The sequence below is a fragment of the Pygocentrus nattereri genome, chromosome 16 (assembly GCF_015220715.1).
Source record: "Pygocentrus nattereri isolate fPygNat1 chromosome 16, fPygNat1.pri, whole genome shotgun sequence".
NCBI classification, from domain to species: domain Eukaryota; kingdom Metazoa; phylum Chordata; class Actinopteri; order Characiformes; family Serrasalmidae; genus Pygocentrus; species Pygocentrus nattereri.
This window is the reverse complement of record NC_051226.1, coordinates 37,462,162-37,479,498: the sequence shown is the minus strand read 5'-3', so window position 1 is coordinate 37,479,498 and position 17,337 is coordinate 37,462,162. Positions and strand designations below refer to the sequence as shown.

At 43.3% G+C, this 17,337-nt stretch overlaps 1 protein-coding gene across 2 annotated transcripts in view; it reads right to left on the bottom strand.

Annotated features, from left to right (window-relative positions):
* The window catches only part of shroom3 (shroom family member 3), a 121,388-nt gene that overhangs the window by 85,070 nt on the left and 18,981 nt on the right, over positions 1-17,337 (bottom strand). For both annotated transcript variants that reach the window (XM_017717993.2, XM_017717990.2), the window contains exon 2: positions 2,737-2,891. In XM_017717993.2, the coding sequence (XP_017573482.1) occupies positions 2,737-2,891 (155 nt within the window). The remainder of the gene's footprint in view (positions 1-2,736; positions 2,892-17,337) is intronic.

Below are 17,337 nucleotides of genomic sequence, written 5' to 3'. Positions count from 1 at the left end.
AACATCACTAAAATGATTCACAGAACCATCAGCATCACTAAAATGATTCACAGAACCGTCAAAATCATCATGATTCACAGAGCCATCAGCATCATCAAAATGATTCACAGAACCATCAGCATCACTAAAATGATTCACAGAACCGTCAAAATCATCATGATTCACAGATCCATCAGCATCATCAAACTGATTCACAGAACCATCAGCATCACCAAAATGATTCACAGAGCCATCAGCATCATCAAAATGATTCACAGAACCATCAGCATCATCAAAATGATTCACAGAGCCATCAGAATCATCAAACTGATTCACAGAACCATCAGCATCACTAAAATGATTCACAGAACCGTCAAAATCATCATGATTCACAGATCCATCAGCATCATCAAACTGATTCACAGAACCATCAGCATCACCAAAATGATTCACAGAGCCATCAGCATCATCAAAATGATTCACAGATCCATCAGCATCATCAAACTGATTTATAGAACCATCAGCATCATCAAAATGATTCACAGAACCATCAGCATCACTAAAATGATTCACAGAACCACCAAAATCATCATGATTCACAGATCCATCAGCATCATCAAAATGATTCACAGAACCATCAGCATCATCAAAATGATTCACAGAGCCATTAGCATCATCAAAATTATTCACAGAACCATCAGCATCACTAAAATGATTCACAGAACCATCAAAATCATCATGACTCACAGAACCTTCAGAATCATCAAACTAAATCACAGAACCATCAGCATCATCAAAATGATTCACAGAGCCATCAGAATCATCAAATTGATTCAGAGAACCATCGGCATAATCAAAATGATTCACAGAACCATCAGCATCACTAAAATGATTCACAGAACCATCAGAATCATCAAACTGAATCACAGAACCATCAGCATCATCAAAATTATTCATAGAACCATCATGATTCACAGAACCATCAGAATCATTAAAATAATTCACAGAACCATCAGCATCACTAAAATGATTCACAGAACCGTCAAAATCATCATGACTCACAGAACCATCAGAATCATCAAACTGAATCACAGAACCATCAGCATCATCAAAATGATTCACAGAACCGTCAAAATCATCATGATTCACAGAACCATCAGAATCATTAAAATAATTCACAGAACCATCAGCATCACTAAAATGATTCACAGAACCGTCAAAATCATCATGATTCACAGATCCATCAGCATCATCAAATTCATCATGCTCCAAGGACCCATGAGAATCAACAAAGTTCTCAAACGAACTTCCAGAATCATCACAATTCACAAAAACACCAGAACATTCATAATAGAATCAACATAATGACAAAGATGTTCCATAGAACCAGCAGAATTATTAAAATGATTCACAGAACAATCAGAATCATTACAATGATTCACCACCATAACCATCACAATGCTTTAGAAAACTCCTTGCTTTGTAACTGCGTACAGTAAAAAAAGGGTATGCCTGTGTAAGTGGGGGTCCAGCGGGTGTGTGGGTGATTGGTGGGGGGGGGCTGTTAGTATTACGTGACAAAGAAGTCTCTTGCCACTCCATGTCCCAGTTTTACCCACTTTAATTACATATTGTCTCTGAGCCCGGACAACCTCCTCAATTTTAGACCCCCCCCCACCAAAAAACGCACATGCTCAGACCACACATTCTCTCAGTGCTGCTGCATGTTCTCCAGGATTAAGCTCAACACAGTCCTCCATAGGCTCCAGCACCCCCCGCGACCCTGACGGAGAAGCGGCTTAGAAAATGGATGGATGGATGGACAGTCCTCCCCCTGCAGGCGGAGCTGCGCTACTGCCAGCTACCGTGACTGGACTGTTTCACATGTCTGCACCTGCAGCTCAGGTGTGATAAAGCCAGAGCGGTTTGAGCCACTCGGTGAAAATCAATGCTAATCTCATCAGTACAGTCACGTGTGAATTCTGAAGTTACAGGAATGGTTTGGCAAAAAATCAGATGTACTCAACTTTCCACTTACCCCAGATGCAGTCGATCAGCCAAGACATGTTTGGTGTCCGAATTTCCCTTCTTCAGTCTGAAACTGGATCTGTGAGACTAATGCTGCTGACCAACACTAGGTGTCAATAGTCACCTAAATCTTTTCTATAGACAGAGGCCCGAAACATTTCTGAGCCCAGTCAAACCGCATCCAGGTCTTCATTACGGTCACACAGACTCATCGAGGTGGTTTAGGACACCGTATGACTATAAGACATAGTGTAACCAAACACTGCAGAAAACCTTTTTTAGATAGCAGGTGTTTTGGGTGACTATTGACTCCTAGTGTGTTTCTCTTCATAAATACTGTTAATTTTGAAATTTCTAAACAGAAACAGAACATAACCTGTAGCATCCATATGCCTGCACGAGGTGCCCGAACACAAACGGTCGGAGTTGGATTTTGTGAAGAGGTCAGAACCACCTCGACTTTAATGAAGACATGGACAGAAGGTCAGAGCAAGAAGAGAAAAGACCTGAATATGTATAATAATATTTAAGATTTGGGTGACTATTGACTTCTACTGTTTGCTAGCAACGTCAGCCTCGTGGTCAACCACATCTGGGGTAAGTTTTAAAATTGTGTTCATTTGATTTTTTTTGCCCAACCAACCACTGGCCAGTGTTTTGAACAAAAATATTCACACGGATGGACGTCTGATCGATACCGTGTGTGTGTCTCAGGCAGTGCGTTCGTACCTGCGGACGGTGAGCTGCAGTGTTCTGTAAGAGCCTTTGACCAGAGAGATGGCCTCCTGTCTGAAGCCACTCAGCTCCACTCCGTTAATGATGACCACTTCGTCTCCCACCAGCAGGGGGCACTCTAGCAGCCCTGCCTTGCCACCCTCCTCTACCTGCACACACAAACACACAAACAGATAGTCACACACAAAAAACTCGAGGGATGTTTTCTTTGGAGCTACAAATAAAGACACACACAAATTAATAATCCTCTGACCTGATAGAGCCTGAAATATGAAGGTCCATCAAGAACCGCGTCATCAGTAACAAAGTCTATAATCTACAGTGTAAGAAAGACCAAATACTGATTTTAGAATAAAAAGTAAAGGCGGCAGAAAACGGGAACTGTACTTTTACTGCCGGCCATCTGTCCAGCGCTGAAGGTTCCCGTTTTATGATTTTTGGCGCTCAAGATTAACACAGACAGGACCTAATGGTTCTCTAGGGTGCTCTCCTGTCTTTGGTAACACTTGCAGCTAAGCTAACGACAGCTTAATGCATTATTTACACTTCCAGGTGAAGATAAAGTCACCAAACACTATTACATCAGCAGTACGAGCACCAGAATGTAAACTGATGTTGATGTTGGTATTTTTAGAATTACAACTTTGCAAAAAGTTTACTGAAGTGATGTAAACTAGCAGGGAAACTAACCCTGATGCTCTGCATGTGTTTGATCAAAATGTGTTTAATATCAGCACAACTACTGTTAATCTACAGCAAGATAGCTAACACCTGAGAACGTGTAGAGAACTGCCACTCTGAAATGTCCACTAGAGGGCACGCCTGAGCAAGTCTACAAAAGAACACATTCATTTCCCGAACAATGAACAGCATACAGCATTTTAACACTGCTGTTATATTAAGAGCTTTAAAACTCGAGTTATAGGAGTTTAAAAGGGCACCTCATGTACGTTCATGACGTCAACGAGCGTGAACGGCCAATGAGCTGATCTGCTCGCCAAACAATCAACAGTCAGTAGCAGTAATGCCAACCAATCAGCTCTCAGTAGCAGTAATGCCAACCAATCAGCTCTCAGTAGCAGTAACGCTAACCAATCAGCTCTCAGTAGCAGTAACACTAACCAATCAGCTCTCAGTAGCAGTAACGCTAACCAATCAGCTCTCAGTAGCAGTAACGCTAACCAATCAACTCTCAGTAGCAGTAACGCTAACCAATCAGCTCTCAGTAGCAGTAACGCTAACCAATCAGCTCTCAGTAGCAGTAACGCTAACCAATCAACTCTCAGTAGCAGTAACGCTAACCAATCAGCTCTCAGTAGCAGTAATGCCAACCAATCAGCTCTCAGTAGCAGTGACGCTAACCAATCAGCTCTCAGTAGCAGTGACGCTAACCAATCAGCTCTCAGTAGCAGTAACGCTAACCAATCAGCTCTCAGTAGCAGTAATGCCAACCAATCAGCTCTCAGTAGCAGTAACGCCAACCAATCAGCTCTCAGTAGCAGTGACACTAACCAATCAGCTCTCAGTAGCAGTAACACTAACCAATCAGCTCTCAGTAGCAGTAACACTAACCAATCAGCTCTCAGTAGCAGTAACGCTAACCAATCAGCTCTCAGTAGCAGTAACGCTAACCAATCAACTCTCAGTAGCAGTAACGCTAACCAATCAGCTCTCAGTAGCAGTAACGCTAACCAATCAGCTCTCAGTAGCAGTAACGCTAACCAATCAACTCTCAGTAGCAGTAACGCTAACCAATCAGCTCTCAGTAGCAGTAATGCCAACCAATCAGCTCTCAGTAGCAGTGACGCTAACCAATCAGCTCTCAGTAGCAGTGACGCTAACCAATCAGCTCTCAGTAGCAGTAACGCTAACCAATCAGCTCTCAGTAGCAGTAATGCCAACCAATCAGCTGTCAGTAGCAGTAACGCTAACCAATCAGCTCTCAGTAGCAGTAATGCCAACCAATCAGCTCTCAGTAGCAGTGACGCTAACCAATCAGCTCTCAGTAGCAGTAATGCCAACCAATCAGCTCTCAGTAGCAGTGACGCTAACCAATCAGCTCTCAGTAGCAGTAACGCTAACCAATCAGCTCTCAGTAGCAGTAATGCCAACCAATCAGCTCTCAGTAGCAGTAACGCTAACCAATCAGCTCTCAGTAGCAGTAATGCCTGTTTAGCTCCATTCACTCCCATTCATTGAAGATCTGCTCACAGACACCCTCTGCTGTTTAGCAGTCCTGTTTCTGATATAACGGGGGAAATAAGAAGTGGCCAGGCCCTTAATACACCAGCTCTGGTAATCCGTCAGTCAACACGCTGAATCTGAGAGTGGACAGAACAGCGCAGCACTCAGTTTCACACCACTCAAGACGTCAAGCTACCTGGCAAGCAACGTGTCTACCCGGCTAAGTTAGACACGGCGTAAAATAACCAAAGAGACAATAAATCAACTAATTACCTAGAACAAGAAACCAAGTTCCACTGGCTGTCTGAATAGGGTTCTAGAATGTGAATGGTGAAAGGCTTTTTAGGTAATAATGAGCAAAGCTTCCCAGAGTACATTAAGCCCTGAAGTCAGCGCCCGCCTGCTTTCCTCTCCAGAACATGACTATATTAACCATAATGGACCTGCTGTTCCTTCATCAGGACCCTCATTCTTTCGCTTTAGGGGGTTTCACATTAGCAACACAGGGCAGCGTGTATCCATTACATCCGTCTAAAGCTCCCGGACGTGTCCGCGGTCCCAGATCAGAACAAAAGGGCAGCTCCCTCTGACGCCCACACTGGCACGGCCTTATCTAAAGGGTCTAGTGACAGGAAGCACTCAGGCAGCGTAACGGTTAAAACGGTCCCACCGGGGAGCGCGGTATGTGGCATTTACGCCGACCTTAATGGATCCGATTCAGTAAAAGCTTCTGGGACCTGCATTAGGACTTCTCTCAGGCTGAAGGACCATTGAGCGGCGATAAACACAGATAACGGGAGGCTTTAAGGAAAAGTCCCTCGCAGTGCTGCGACAGATCGAGGGAGCCGATCTATTGTATCGTGTAAACACGAGGCATCGAGGCCATTAAGGGTTCTCCATCTATATGTCTTAGAACCCATCATAAAACCCAGAGGTTTTCACGGGTATGTGCCCCTGTGTGGGCAGAACCCCACCTAGATAACCCCATCCTCATTCGTTTAACTCCACCCCTCTTCCTCTACCTGCACCCACCTTCTTCTAACTCCACCCCTCTTCCTCTACCTGCACACATCTTCTTCTAACTCCACCCCTCTTCCTCTACCTGCACCCATCTTTTTCTAACTCCACCCCTCTTCCTCAGCCTGCACCCACCTTCTTCTAACTCCACCCCTCTTCCTCTACCTGCACCCATCTTCTTCTAACTCCTCCCCTCTTCCTCTACCTGCACCCACCTTTTTCTAACTCCACCCCTCTTCCTCTACCTGCACCCACCTTCTTCTAACTCCACCCCTCTTCCTCTACCTGCACCCATCTTTTTCTAACTCCACCCCTCTTCCTCTACCTGCACCCATCTTCTTCTAACTCCTCCCCTCTTCCTCTACCTGCACCCACCTTCTTCTAACTCCACCCCTCTTCCTCTACCTGCACCCACCTTTTTCTAACTCCACCCCTCTTCCTCTACCTGCACCCACCTTCTTCTAACTCCACCCCTCTTCCTCTACCTGCACCCACCTTCTTCTAACTCCACCCCTCTTCCTCTACCTGCACCCATCTTTTTCTAACTCCACCCCTCTTCCTCAGCCTGCACCCACCTTCTTCTAACTCCACCCCTCTTCCTCTACCTGCACCCATCTTCTTCTAACTCCTCCCCTCTTCCTCTACCTGCACCCACCTTTTTCTAACTCCACCCCTCTTCCTCTACCTGCACCCACCTTTTTCTAACTCCACCCCTCTTCCTCTACCTGCACCCATCTTTTTCTAACTCCACCCCTCTTCCTCTACCTGCACCCACCTTTTTCTAACTCCACCCCTCTTCCTCTACCTGCACCCATCTTCTTCTAACTCCTCCCCTCTTCCTCTACCTGCACCCATCTTTTTCTAACTCCACCCCTCTTCCTCTACCTTTTTCTAACTCCACCCCTCTTCCTCTACCTGCACCCATCTTCTTCTAACTCCACCCCTCTTCCTCTACCTGCACCCATCTTCTTCTAACTCAACTCCTCTTCCTCTACCTGCACCCATCTTCTTCTAACTCCACCCCTCTTCCTCTACCTGCACCCACCTTTTTGTAACTCCACCCCTCTTCCTCTACCTGCACCCATCTTTTTCTAACTCCACCCCTCTTCCTCTACCTGCACCCATCTTTTTCTAACTCCACCCCTCTTCCTCTACCTGCACCCATCTTTATTCTAACTCCACCCTAATTCAATCCCTCTTTTTCTAGGCCCATCTCTCTTCACAAGACTGCTCTTGATAGACTGAACCCAGATGCTTAGTTTTGATCATTAACCGTGGTTTCCATGAAATGTAGTGAATGAGACACTGAAACACTTTAAAATGTCCACTGAAAACAATACACCCTTAATAAAGCAATAAACAGGAGAATACTGGACTGAAGCTGTGCTCCTCCTTTAAAGACAGAGAACCTCAGGAGGCTCCACGCTGCCCCCTAGCCTTAACATCCAGGGAAGTTTATCAGGCTGTGTTTTCAATGAAAAATAATCTGGGGCATATTTCCCAGCATGACATTATTGGCAATCTTTGCCATTCGGAAGTTCTGTGGTTAAACTTCATAGACCAAAGATCAAGATCAAAGCCCTTTATTGTCATGTGCACAAAGTGCAATTAACTTCTTACGTGTTATTGCTACAGATCAGTAATAACACAACAGAAAAAGTAGCGACTGCTGAACAGAATTAAATGGTGTTACATACATACAGGAGAGTAATACATGGATGCACACATGTAAACACAGCCAATAAAGTGATAAAGGTCAGTGAAGCGGCCGATAGTGCCTAGTGATGCGCTGAAATAAAAACTGCTGGCTGAAATTCAGAACACACCAGGCTGAAAACCGAAATAGCAATATTTGAATATTTGAAATAGGATTATTTTATAACAATAAATGAAATCAGGTTACACAATATTGACTTATTTAAATGATTAGAGCATGTAGGCTACAGGATGTGTCTCAAATGGCTGATGGTCCAAGACAATGAATCCCATTTTTTAACCAATTTGTGACACTTTAGCTGCATTTTAGGTGGCACTGGCGTGTTCTCAGGTCCTCTTCCGTCGTTTTGCTGTATTCTTTGTAACTGATTTATTTTGCTGTACTTTTTTAAGTTTTCAGTGCTGGACTTGAGATGAACAATGAGTGCGTTTACATGCACTCAGTGGTCCGATCAGAATCAGATTTTTATAGTTATTGGACTGTCCAAATAATCATGTAAACAGCACACTCTGAGATCTTAGATCCGAGTGAGGTGCAGAAATCAGATTAAATCTGATTCAGATTAAATCTGATAAAGAGGCTGGATTTTAGCTCAGTAGTCAGATTTCTCAGTGCTGTAAACTCTCACTCTGATATCTTTCAGATTTCTCAGTCTGAGCGAAACACAGCGAAACACTTTATGGCGACGCTGAAACCAAACACATACTCGACGAAATGAAGGATTTAAATATTCTTCGTCTTCTAGATGCTGTATGTTCATGTTATCAGGTAAAGCGGCGCAATGATTAAAAAAAGTTCTGTGAGTTTATTGGCTGGTTGTAAAGCAGAAGTCTGATTACCATCTGAAAGAAATCAGAGTAAGAGTTCACAGCGTTGAGAAATCTGAAAGAAATCAGAGTAAGAGCTCACAGCGCTGAGAAATCTGAAAGAAATCAGAGTAAGAGCTCACAGCCCTGAGAAATCTGAAAGAAATCAGAGTAAGAGCTCACAGTGCTGAGAAATCTGAAAGAAATCAGAGTAAGAGTTCACAGCGTTGAGAAATCTGAAAGAAATCAGAGTAAGAGCTCACAGCGCTGAGAAATCTGAAAGAAATCAGAGTAAGAGCTCACAGCCCTGAGAAATCTGAAAGAAATCAGAGTAAGAGCTCACAGTGCTGAGAAATCTGAAAGAAATCAGAGTAAGAGTTCACAGCGTTGAGAAATCTGAAAGAAATCAGAGTAAGAGCTCACAGCACTGAGAAATCTGAAAGAAATCAGAGGAAGAGTTCACAGCACTGAGAAATCTGAAAGAAATCAGAGTAAGAGCTCACAGCACTGAGAAATCTGAAAGAAATCAGAGTAAGAGTTCACAGCACTGAGAAATCTGAAAGAAATCAGAGTAAGAGCTCACAGCACTGAGAAATCTGAAAGAAATCAGAGTAAGAGTTCACAGCGCCGAGAAATCAGAAAGAAATCAGAGTCAGAGCTCACAGCGCTGAGAAATCTGAAAGAAATCAGAGTAAGAGTTCACAGCGCTGAGAAATCTGAAAGAAATCAGAGTAAGAGTTCACAGCACTGAGAAATCTGAAAGAAATCAGTAAGAGTTCACAGCACTGAGAAATCAGAAAGAAATCAGAGTCAGAGCTCACAGCACTGAGAAATCTGAAAGAAATCAGAGTAAGAGCTCACAGCACTGAGAAATCTGAAAGAAATCAGAGTAAGAGTTCACAGCGCTGAGAAATCTGAAAGAAATCAGAGTAAGAGTTCACAGCCCTGAGAAATCTGAAAGAAATCAGAGTAAGAGCTCACAGCACTGAGAAATCTGAAAGAAATCAGAGTAAGAGTTCACAGCACTGAGAAACCTGAAAGAAATCAGAGTAAGAGTTCACAGCACTGAGAAATCTGAAAGAAATCAGAGTAAGAGTTCACAGTGCTGAGAAATCTGAAAGAAATCAGAGTAAGAGTTCACAGCCCTGAGAAATCTGAAAGAAATCAGAGTAAGAGTTCACAGCGCTGAGAAATCTGAAAGAAATCAGAGTAAGAGCTCACAGCGCTGAGAAATCTGAAAGAAATCAGAGTAAGAGTTCACAGCACTGAGAAATCTGAAAGAAATCAGTAAGAGTTCACAGCACTGAGAAATCAGAAAGAAATCAGAGTCAGAGCTCACAGCACTGAGAAATCTGAAAGAAATCAGAGTAAGAGCTCACAGCACTGAGAAATCTGAAAGAAATCAGAGTAAGAGTTCACAGCGCTGAGAAATCTGAAAGAAATCAGAGTAAGAGTTCACAGCCCTGAGAAATCTGAAAGAAATCAGAGTAAGAGTTCACAGCGCTGAGAAATCTGAAAGAAATCAGAGTAAGAGTTCACAGAGCTGAGAAATCTGAAAGAAATCAGAGTAAGAGTTCACAGCGCTGAGAAATCTGAAAGAAATCAGAGTAAGAGTTCACAGCGCTGAGAAATCTGAAAGAAATCAGAGTAAGAGTTCACAGAGCTGAGAAATCTGAAAGAAATCAGAATAAGAGCTCACAGCACTGAGAAATCTGAAAGAAATCAGAGTAAGAGCTCACATTCACTGAGAAATCTGAAAGAAATCAGAGTAAGAGTTCACAGCACTGAGAAATCTGAAAGAAATCAGAGTAAGAGCTCACATTCACTGAGAAATCTGAAAGAAATCAGAGTAAGAGTTCACAGCACTGAGAAATCTGAAAGAAATCAGAGTAAGAGTTCACAGAGCTGAGAAATCTGAAAGAAATCAGAGTAAGAGCTCACAGCGCTGAGAAATCTGAAAGAAATCAGAGTAAGAGCTCACAGCGCTGAGAAATCTGAAAGAAATCAGAGTAAGAGTTCACAGCGCTGAGAAATCTGAAAGAAATCAGAGTAAGAGTTCACAGAGCTGAGAAATCTGAAAGAAATCAGAGGAAGAGTTCACAGCGCCGAGATATCTGAAAGAAATCAGAGTCAGAGCTCACAGCACTGAGAAATCTGTAAGAAATCAGAGTAAGAGTTCACAGCGCTGAGAAATCTGAAAGAAATCAGAGTAAGAGCTCACAGCGCTGAGAAATCTGAAAGAAATCAGAGTAAGAGTTCACAGCGCTGAGAAATCTGAAAGAAATCAGAGTGAGAGTTCACAGCGCTGAGAAATCTGAAAGAAATCAGAGTAAGAGCTCACAGCACTGAGAAATCTGAAAGAAATCAGAGTAAGAGTTCACAGCGCTGAGAAATCTGAAAGAAATCAGAGTAAGAGTTCACAGCGCTGAGAAATCTGAAAGAAATCAGAGTAAGAGTTCACAGAGCTGAGAAATCTGAAAGAAATCAGAGTAAGAGCTCACAGCACTGAGAAATCTGAAAGAAATCAGAGTAAGAGTTCACAGCACTGAGAAATCTGAAAGAAATCAGAGTAAGAGTTCACAGCGCTGAGAAATCTGAAAGAAATCAGAGTAAGAGTTCACAGCGCTGAGAAATCTGAAAGAAATCAGAGTAAGAGCTCACAGCACTGAGAAATCTGAAAGAAATCAGAGTAAGAGCTCACAGCACTGAGAAATCTGAAAGAAATCAGAGTAAGAGTTCACAGCGCTGAGAAATCTGAAAGAAATCAGAGTAAGAGCTCACATTCACTGAGAAATCTGAAAGAAATCAGAGTAAGAGCTCACATTCACTGAGAAATCTGAAAGAAATCAGAGTAAGAGCTCACAGCCCTGAGAAATCTGAAAGAAATCAGAGTAAGAGTTCACAGCACTGAGAAATCTGAAAGAAATCAGAGTAAGAGTTCACAGCGCTGAGAAATCTGAAAGAAATCAGAGTAAGAGCTCACAGCACTGAGAAATCTGAAAGAAATCAGAGTAAGAGTTCACAGCACTGAGAAATCTGAAAGAAATCAGAGTAAGAGTTCACAGCACTGAGAAATCTGAAAGAAATCAGAGTAAGAGCTCACAGCACTGAGAAATCTGAAAGAAATCAGAGTAAGAGTTCACAGCGCTGAGAAATCTGAAAGAAATCAGAGTAAGAGCTCACAGGGCTGAGAAATCTGAAAGAAATCAGAGTAAGAGCTCACAGCGCTGAGAAATCTGAAAGAAATCAGAGTAAGAGTTCACAGAGCTGAGAAATCTGAAAGAAATCAGAGGAAGAGTTCACAGCGCCGAGATATCTGAAAGAAATCAGAGTAAGAGCTCACAGCGCTGAGAAATCTGAAAGAAATCAGTAAGAGTTCACAGCGCTGAGAAATCTGAAAGAAATCAGAGGAAGAGCTCACAGCGCTGAGAAATCTGAAAGAAATCAGAGTAAGAGTTCACAGAGCTGAGAAATCAGAAAGAAATCAGAGTAAGAGTTCACAGCGCTGAGAAATCTGAAAGAAATCAGAGTAAGAGTTCACAGCACTGAGAAATCTGAAAGAAATCAGAGTAAGAGTTCACAGCACTGAGAAATCTGAAAGAAATCAGAGTAAGAGTTCACAGCGCTGAGAAATCTGAAAGAAATCAGAGTAAGAGCTCACAGTGCTGAGAAATCTGAAAGAAATCAGAGTAAGAGTTCACAGCGCTGAGAAATCTGAAAGAAATCAGAGTAAGAGCTCACAGCGCTGAGAAATCTGAAAGAAATCAGAGTAAGAGCTCACAGCGCTGAGAAATCTGAAAGAAATCAGAGTAAGAGCTCACAGCACTGAGAAATCTGAAAGAAATCAGAGTAAGAGCTCACAGCTCTGAGAAATCTGAAAGAAATCAGAGTAAGAGCTCACAACACTGAGAAATCTGAAAGAAATCAGAGTAAGAGCTCACAGAGCTGAGAAATCTGAAAGAAATCAGAGTAAGAGCTCACAGAGCTGAGAAATCTGAAAGAAATCAGAGTCAGAGCTCACAGCACTGAGAAATCTGAAAGAAATCAGAGTAAGAGCTCACAGCCCTGAGAAATCTGAAAGAAATCAGAGTAAGAGCTCACAGCACTGAGAAATCTGAAAGAAATCAGAGTAAGAGCTCACAGCGCTGAGAAATCTGAAAGAAATCAGAGTAAGAGTTCACAGCACTGAGAAATCTGAAAGAAATCAGAGTCAGAGCTCACAGCACTGAGAAATCTGAAAGAAATCAGAGTCAGAGCTCACAGCACTGAGAAATCTGAAAGAAATCAGAGTAAGAGTTCACAGCACTGAGAAATCTGAAAGAAATCAGAGTAAGAGCTCACAGCACTGAGAAATCTGAAAGAAATCAGAGTAAGAGCTCACAGCACTGAGAAATCTGAAAGAAATCAGAGTAAGAGCTCACAGAGCTGAGAAATCTGAAAGAAATCAGAGTCAGAGCTCACAGCACTGAGAAATCTGAAAGAAATCAGAGTAAGAGCTCACAGCACTGAGAAATCTGAAAGAAATCAGAGTAAGAGCTCACAGCGCTGAGAAATCTGAAAGAAATCAGAGTAAGAGTTCACAGCACTGAGAAATCTGAAAGAAATCAGAGTAAGAGTTCACAGCACTGAGAAATCTGAAAGAAATCAGAGTAAGAGCTCACAGCACTGAGAAATCTGAAAGAAATCAGAGTAAGAGCTCACAGCACTGAGAAATCTGAAAGAAATCAGAGTAAGAGCTCACAGCACTGAGAAATCTGAAAGAAATCAGAGTAAGAGTTCACAGCCCTGAGAAATCTGAAAGAAATCAGAGTAAGAGCTCACAGCGCTGAGAAATCTGAAAGAAATCAGAGTAAGAGCTCACAGCACTGAGAAATCTGAAAGAAATCAGAGTAAGAGTTCACAGCACTGAGAAATCTGAAAGAAATCAGAGTAAGAGTTCACAGCCCTGAGAAATCTGAAAGAAATCAGAGTAAGAGTTCACAGCGCTGAGAAATCTGAAAGAAATCAGAGTAAGAGCTCACAGCGCTGAGAAATCTGAAAGAAATCAGAGTAAGAGTTCACAGCCCTGAGAAATCTGAAAGAAATCAGAGTAAGAGTTCACAGCGTTGAGAAATCTGAAAGAAATCAGAGTAAGAGTTCACAGCACTGAGAAATCTGAAAGAAATCAGAGTAAGAGCTCACAGCACTGAGAAATCTGAAAGAAATCAGAGTGAGAGTTCACAGCGCTGAGAAATCTGAAAGAAATCAGAGTAAGAGTTCACAGCCCTGAGAAATCTGAAAGAAATCAGAGTAAGAGTTCACAGCACTGAGAAATCTGAAAGAAATCAGAGTAAGAGTTCACAGCACTGAGAAATCTGAAAGAAATCAGAGTAAGAGCTCACAGCACTGAGAAATCTGAAAGAAATCAGAGTAAGAGCTCACAGCACTGAGAAATCTGAAAGAAATCAGAGTAAGAGTTCACAGCCCTGAGAAATCTGAAAGAAATCAGAGTAAGAGTTCACAGCGCTGAGAAATCTGAAAGAAATCAGAGTAAGAGCTCACAGCGCTGAGAAATCTGAAAGAAATCAGAGTAAGAGCTCACAGCACTGAGAAATCTGAAAGAAATCAGAGTGAGAGTTCACAGCGCTGAGAAATCTGAAAGAAATCAGAGTAAGAGTTCACAGCCCTGAGAAATCTGAAAGAAATCAGAGTAAGAGCTCACAGCGCTGAGAAATCTGAAAGAAATCAGAGTAAGAGCTCACAGCACTGAGAAATCTGAAAGAAATCAGAGTAAGAGCTCACAGCGCTGAGAAATCTGAAAGAAATCAGAGTAAGAGCTCACAGCGCTGAGAAATCTGAAAGAAATCAGTAAGAGTTCACAGCACTGAGAAATCTGAAAGAAATCAGAGTAAGAGCTCACAGCACTGAGAAATCTGATTACTAAAATCCAGCCTCTTTATCTGATTTCTAGACCTTAATCTGATCTAACAAGTCGGCGTTTGCTGTTTACCTGACCATTTAAATAATCAGATAATTGCAGACATCTGATTATCATCGGATTATTGAGTGCATGTAAACACAGTCAGTGATACAAATCTTCATGGTCTTCATGGCCCAAAGTTGCTCTGATGCTCAAATTGTTTGAACACAGGATAGAGACCCAGGCTGAGGTCACCGTCGTGTCTGAATGTTCTATTCCACCTTCAATGGTGCAGCAGTTACGTTCTGGCACTTTAATCACTGTTTAATCACTATTTTAAAGCTTTTAATCAGTATTTCTCATTTTTATTACCAAAATGTTCTTCCTTCTTTCTCTTTTTTGTGCTTCCCTGACAACAGAAGTTAAAGTCAATAATGCAAGTGTGCAACTGTGTAGTACATAAACTAAAACCCACATGTATTAAGAACAGTTTGCATTATAAAGTGAATTACGAAGCGATCTGACAGGCTGGGGATGGAACCTGACTCTAAATCTTGTGGGGCGAGTACTGACCGACTGCCTCGCCTGTCTTGTCCATCTCTCGGACAAAAGAACGGAAGAAGAGGTCGCGTCAAACACATCTGAGGACAGCGAGCTGGCCGGTGGCACTGACCCAAAAGGTCACGTACGTTAGACTTGCGTCACTCTTCTCTCTCGACTCCCCCGTACAAAAGGTGCCTCCTGTTGTGTTTCGCTTCCTGCAACATCCTCCCTTCCTTTTCTCTGCCTCAGCTTTTCCCTCCGCAGCCACGCTCACAAAAACACAATGCAAAAGAGGCGTAGAATTCATGACACGCTTAGAATAATCGGGAAAGCAAGCATGGCCTGTCCCTTCAGCCGACACGGCCGCCGTCAGGAAGAAAAGCCCAGGGACAGGTTTACTTAACTTCCAGGCAGACGGCTGTGAACAGCAGCCTTTAACTACAGAAGTGGTGCCAAAGCCAGCGCAAACAAAGCTTTTAAAACCAGGCCGGACACAGAGTCTAATTCTCTTAACCCCAACCTCAAAGGTCAGTGTCTCTCTCTCCGCTCAGGCTGCAGCGAGGCCGGCCGCGCCGTGTTTGGAAGTGAGCCCAGAAAAAAAGACGCATCTTAAGAGAAGAGGCTGCATCCATACTCCCACCTTTATGAGGAGTGTGTGAGTGTGTGTGTGTGTGTGTGTATGTGCGTAAATGTGAGTGTGTGTATATGAATGTGAGTGTGTGTGTGTGTGTGTGTGAATGTAAGTGTGTGTGTGTGTGTGAATGTGAGCGTGAGTGTGTGTGTGTGTGTGCGTAAATGTGAGTGTGTGTATATGAATGTGAGCGTGAGTGTGTGTGTGTGTGTGTGTGTGTAAATGTGAGTGTGTGTATATGAATGTGAGCGTGAGTGTGTGTGTTTGTGTATGTGTGCGTGTGAATGTGTGTGTGTGAATTTGAGCGTGAGTGTGTGTGTGTGTGAATGTGAGCATGTGAGTGTGTGTGTGTGTGAGTGTGTGTGTGTGTGTGTGAATGTGAGCGTGTGAGTGTGTGTGTGTGAATGTGAGCGTGTGAGTGTGTGTGTGTGTGTGTGTGTGTGTGTATGTGCGTAAATGTGAGTGTGTGTATATGAATGTGAGTGTGTGTGTGTGTGTGTGTGTGAATGTAAGTGTGTGTGTGTGTGTGAATGTGAGCGTGAGTGTGTGTGTGTGTGTGCGTAAATGTGAGTGTGTGTATATGAATGTGAGCGTGAGTGTGTGTGTGTGTGTGTGTGTGTAAATGTGAGTGTGTGTATATGAATGTGAGCGTGAGTGTGTGTGTTTGTGTATGTGTGCGTGTGAATGTGTGTGTGTGAATTTGAGCGTGAGTGTGTGTGTGTGTGAATGTGAGCATGTGAGTGTGTGTGTGTGTGTGAGTGTGTGTGTGTGTGTGTGAATGTGAGCGTGTGAGTGTGTGTGTGTGAATGTGAGCGTGTGAGTGTGTGTGTGTGTGTGTGTGTGTGTGTATCTCTCTTTTGTTTTCAAGCAAAAGCTCTTCACAAATTCCAGTGCTGACATTCCACTCCCCTCTCTCAACTCTCTCTCCCTCTCCTCCTCTTCCTCCTCCTCCTCCTCTCTTGACTCAGTCTCTCATCCCCCTTCTCTCTCTCTCTCTCTCCCTCTCTCTCTCTCTCTCTCTCTGTTTTGAACTGGTGCCAGAGTCCTGGGCTGCATTCCGGTCTGCACTTCCCAGTTCTTGATGGGAAGGTGAGGAGGGCAAGGGCAGAGTATGTGTGGTGAGAAAGACAGAGAGACAGGGACAGAGGAAAGAGAGAGGAAGAGAGGGGGGGAGAGAGAGAGAAAGAAAGAGAGAGAGAGAGAGAGAGAGAGAGAGAGAAAGAGGAAGGGGGGTAGAGAGAGAAAGAGAGAGAGGGAGAGAGGAAGGAGGAGAGGGGATAGAGGGAGAGAGGGATGAGAGAGAGAGGAAGAGAGGGGGGAAGGGGATAGAGACAGTGAGAGAGAGAGGGATAGAGTGAGAGGGATCAAGAGGGAGAGAGAGAGTGATAAAGAGCGAGAGACAGGGAGAGAGAGGGGGAGAGAGAGAGAGAGGGAGAGAGAGACAGAGAGAGAGAGAGAGAGAGAGAGAGAGAGGGAGAGAGAGACAGAGAGAGAGAGAGAGAGAGAGAGACAGAGAGAGAGAGAGAGAGAGAGAGAGAGAGAGCGAGAGGGATAGAGAGAGTGATGGAGGGAGTAAAGTGTACTGAATGTATTCCAGCCGTTTCTGTTTGGATCTGCAGCTCAGACCCCACGGAGACTCCACATCAACTCCACTCTCTCTCTATCTCTCTCTCTCTCTCTGACCCCCCCCTCTCTCTCTATCCCTCTCTCCCTGTCTCTCCCTCTCTCTCTCTCTCTTTCACTCTGTGTGATTGGCAATGTGGAAGATTGACTGTCTTCTTGTAATGATAAATTACAT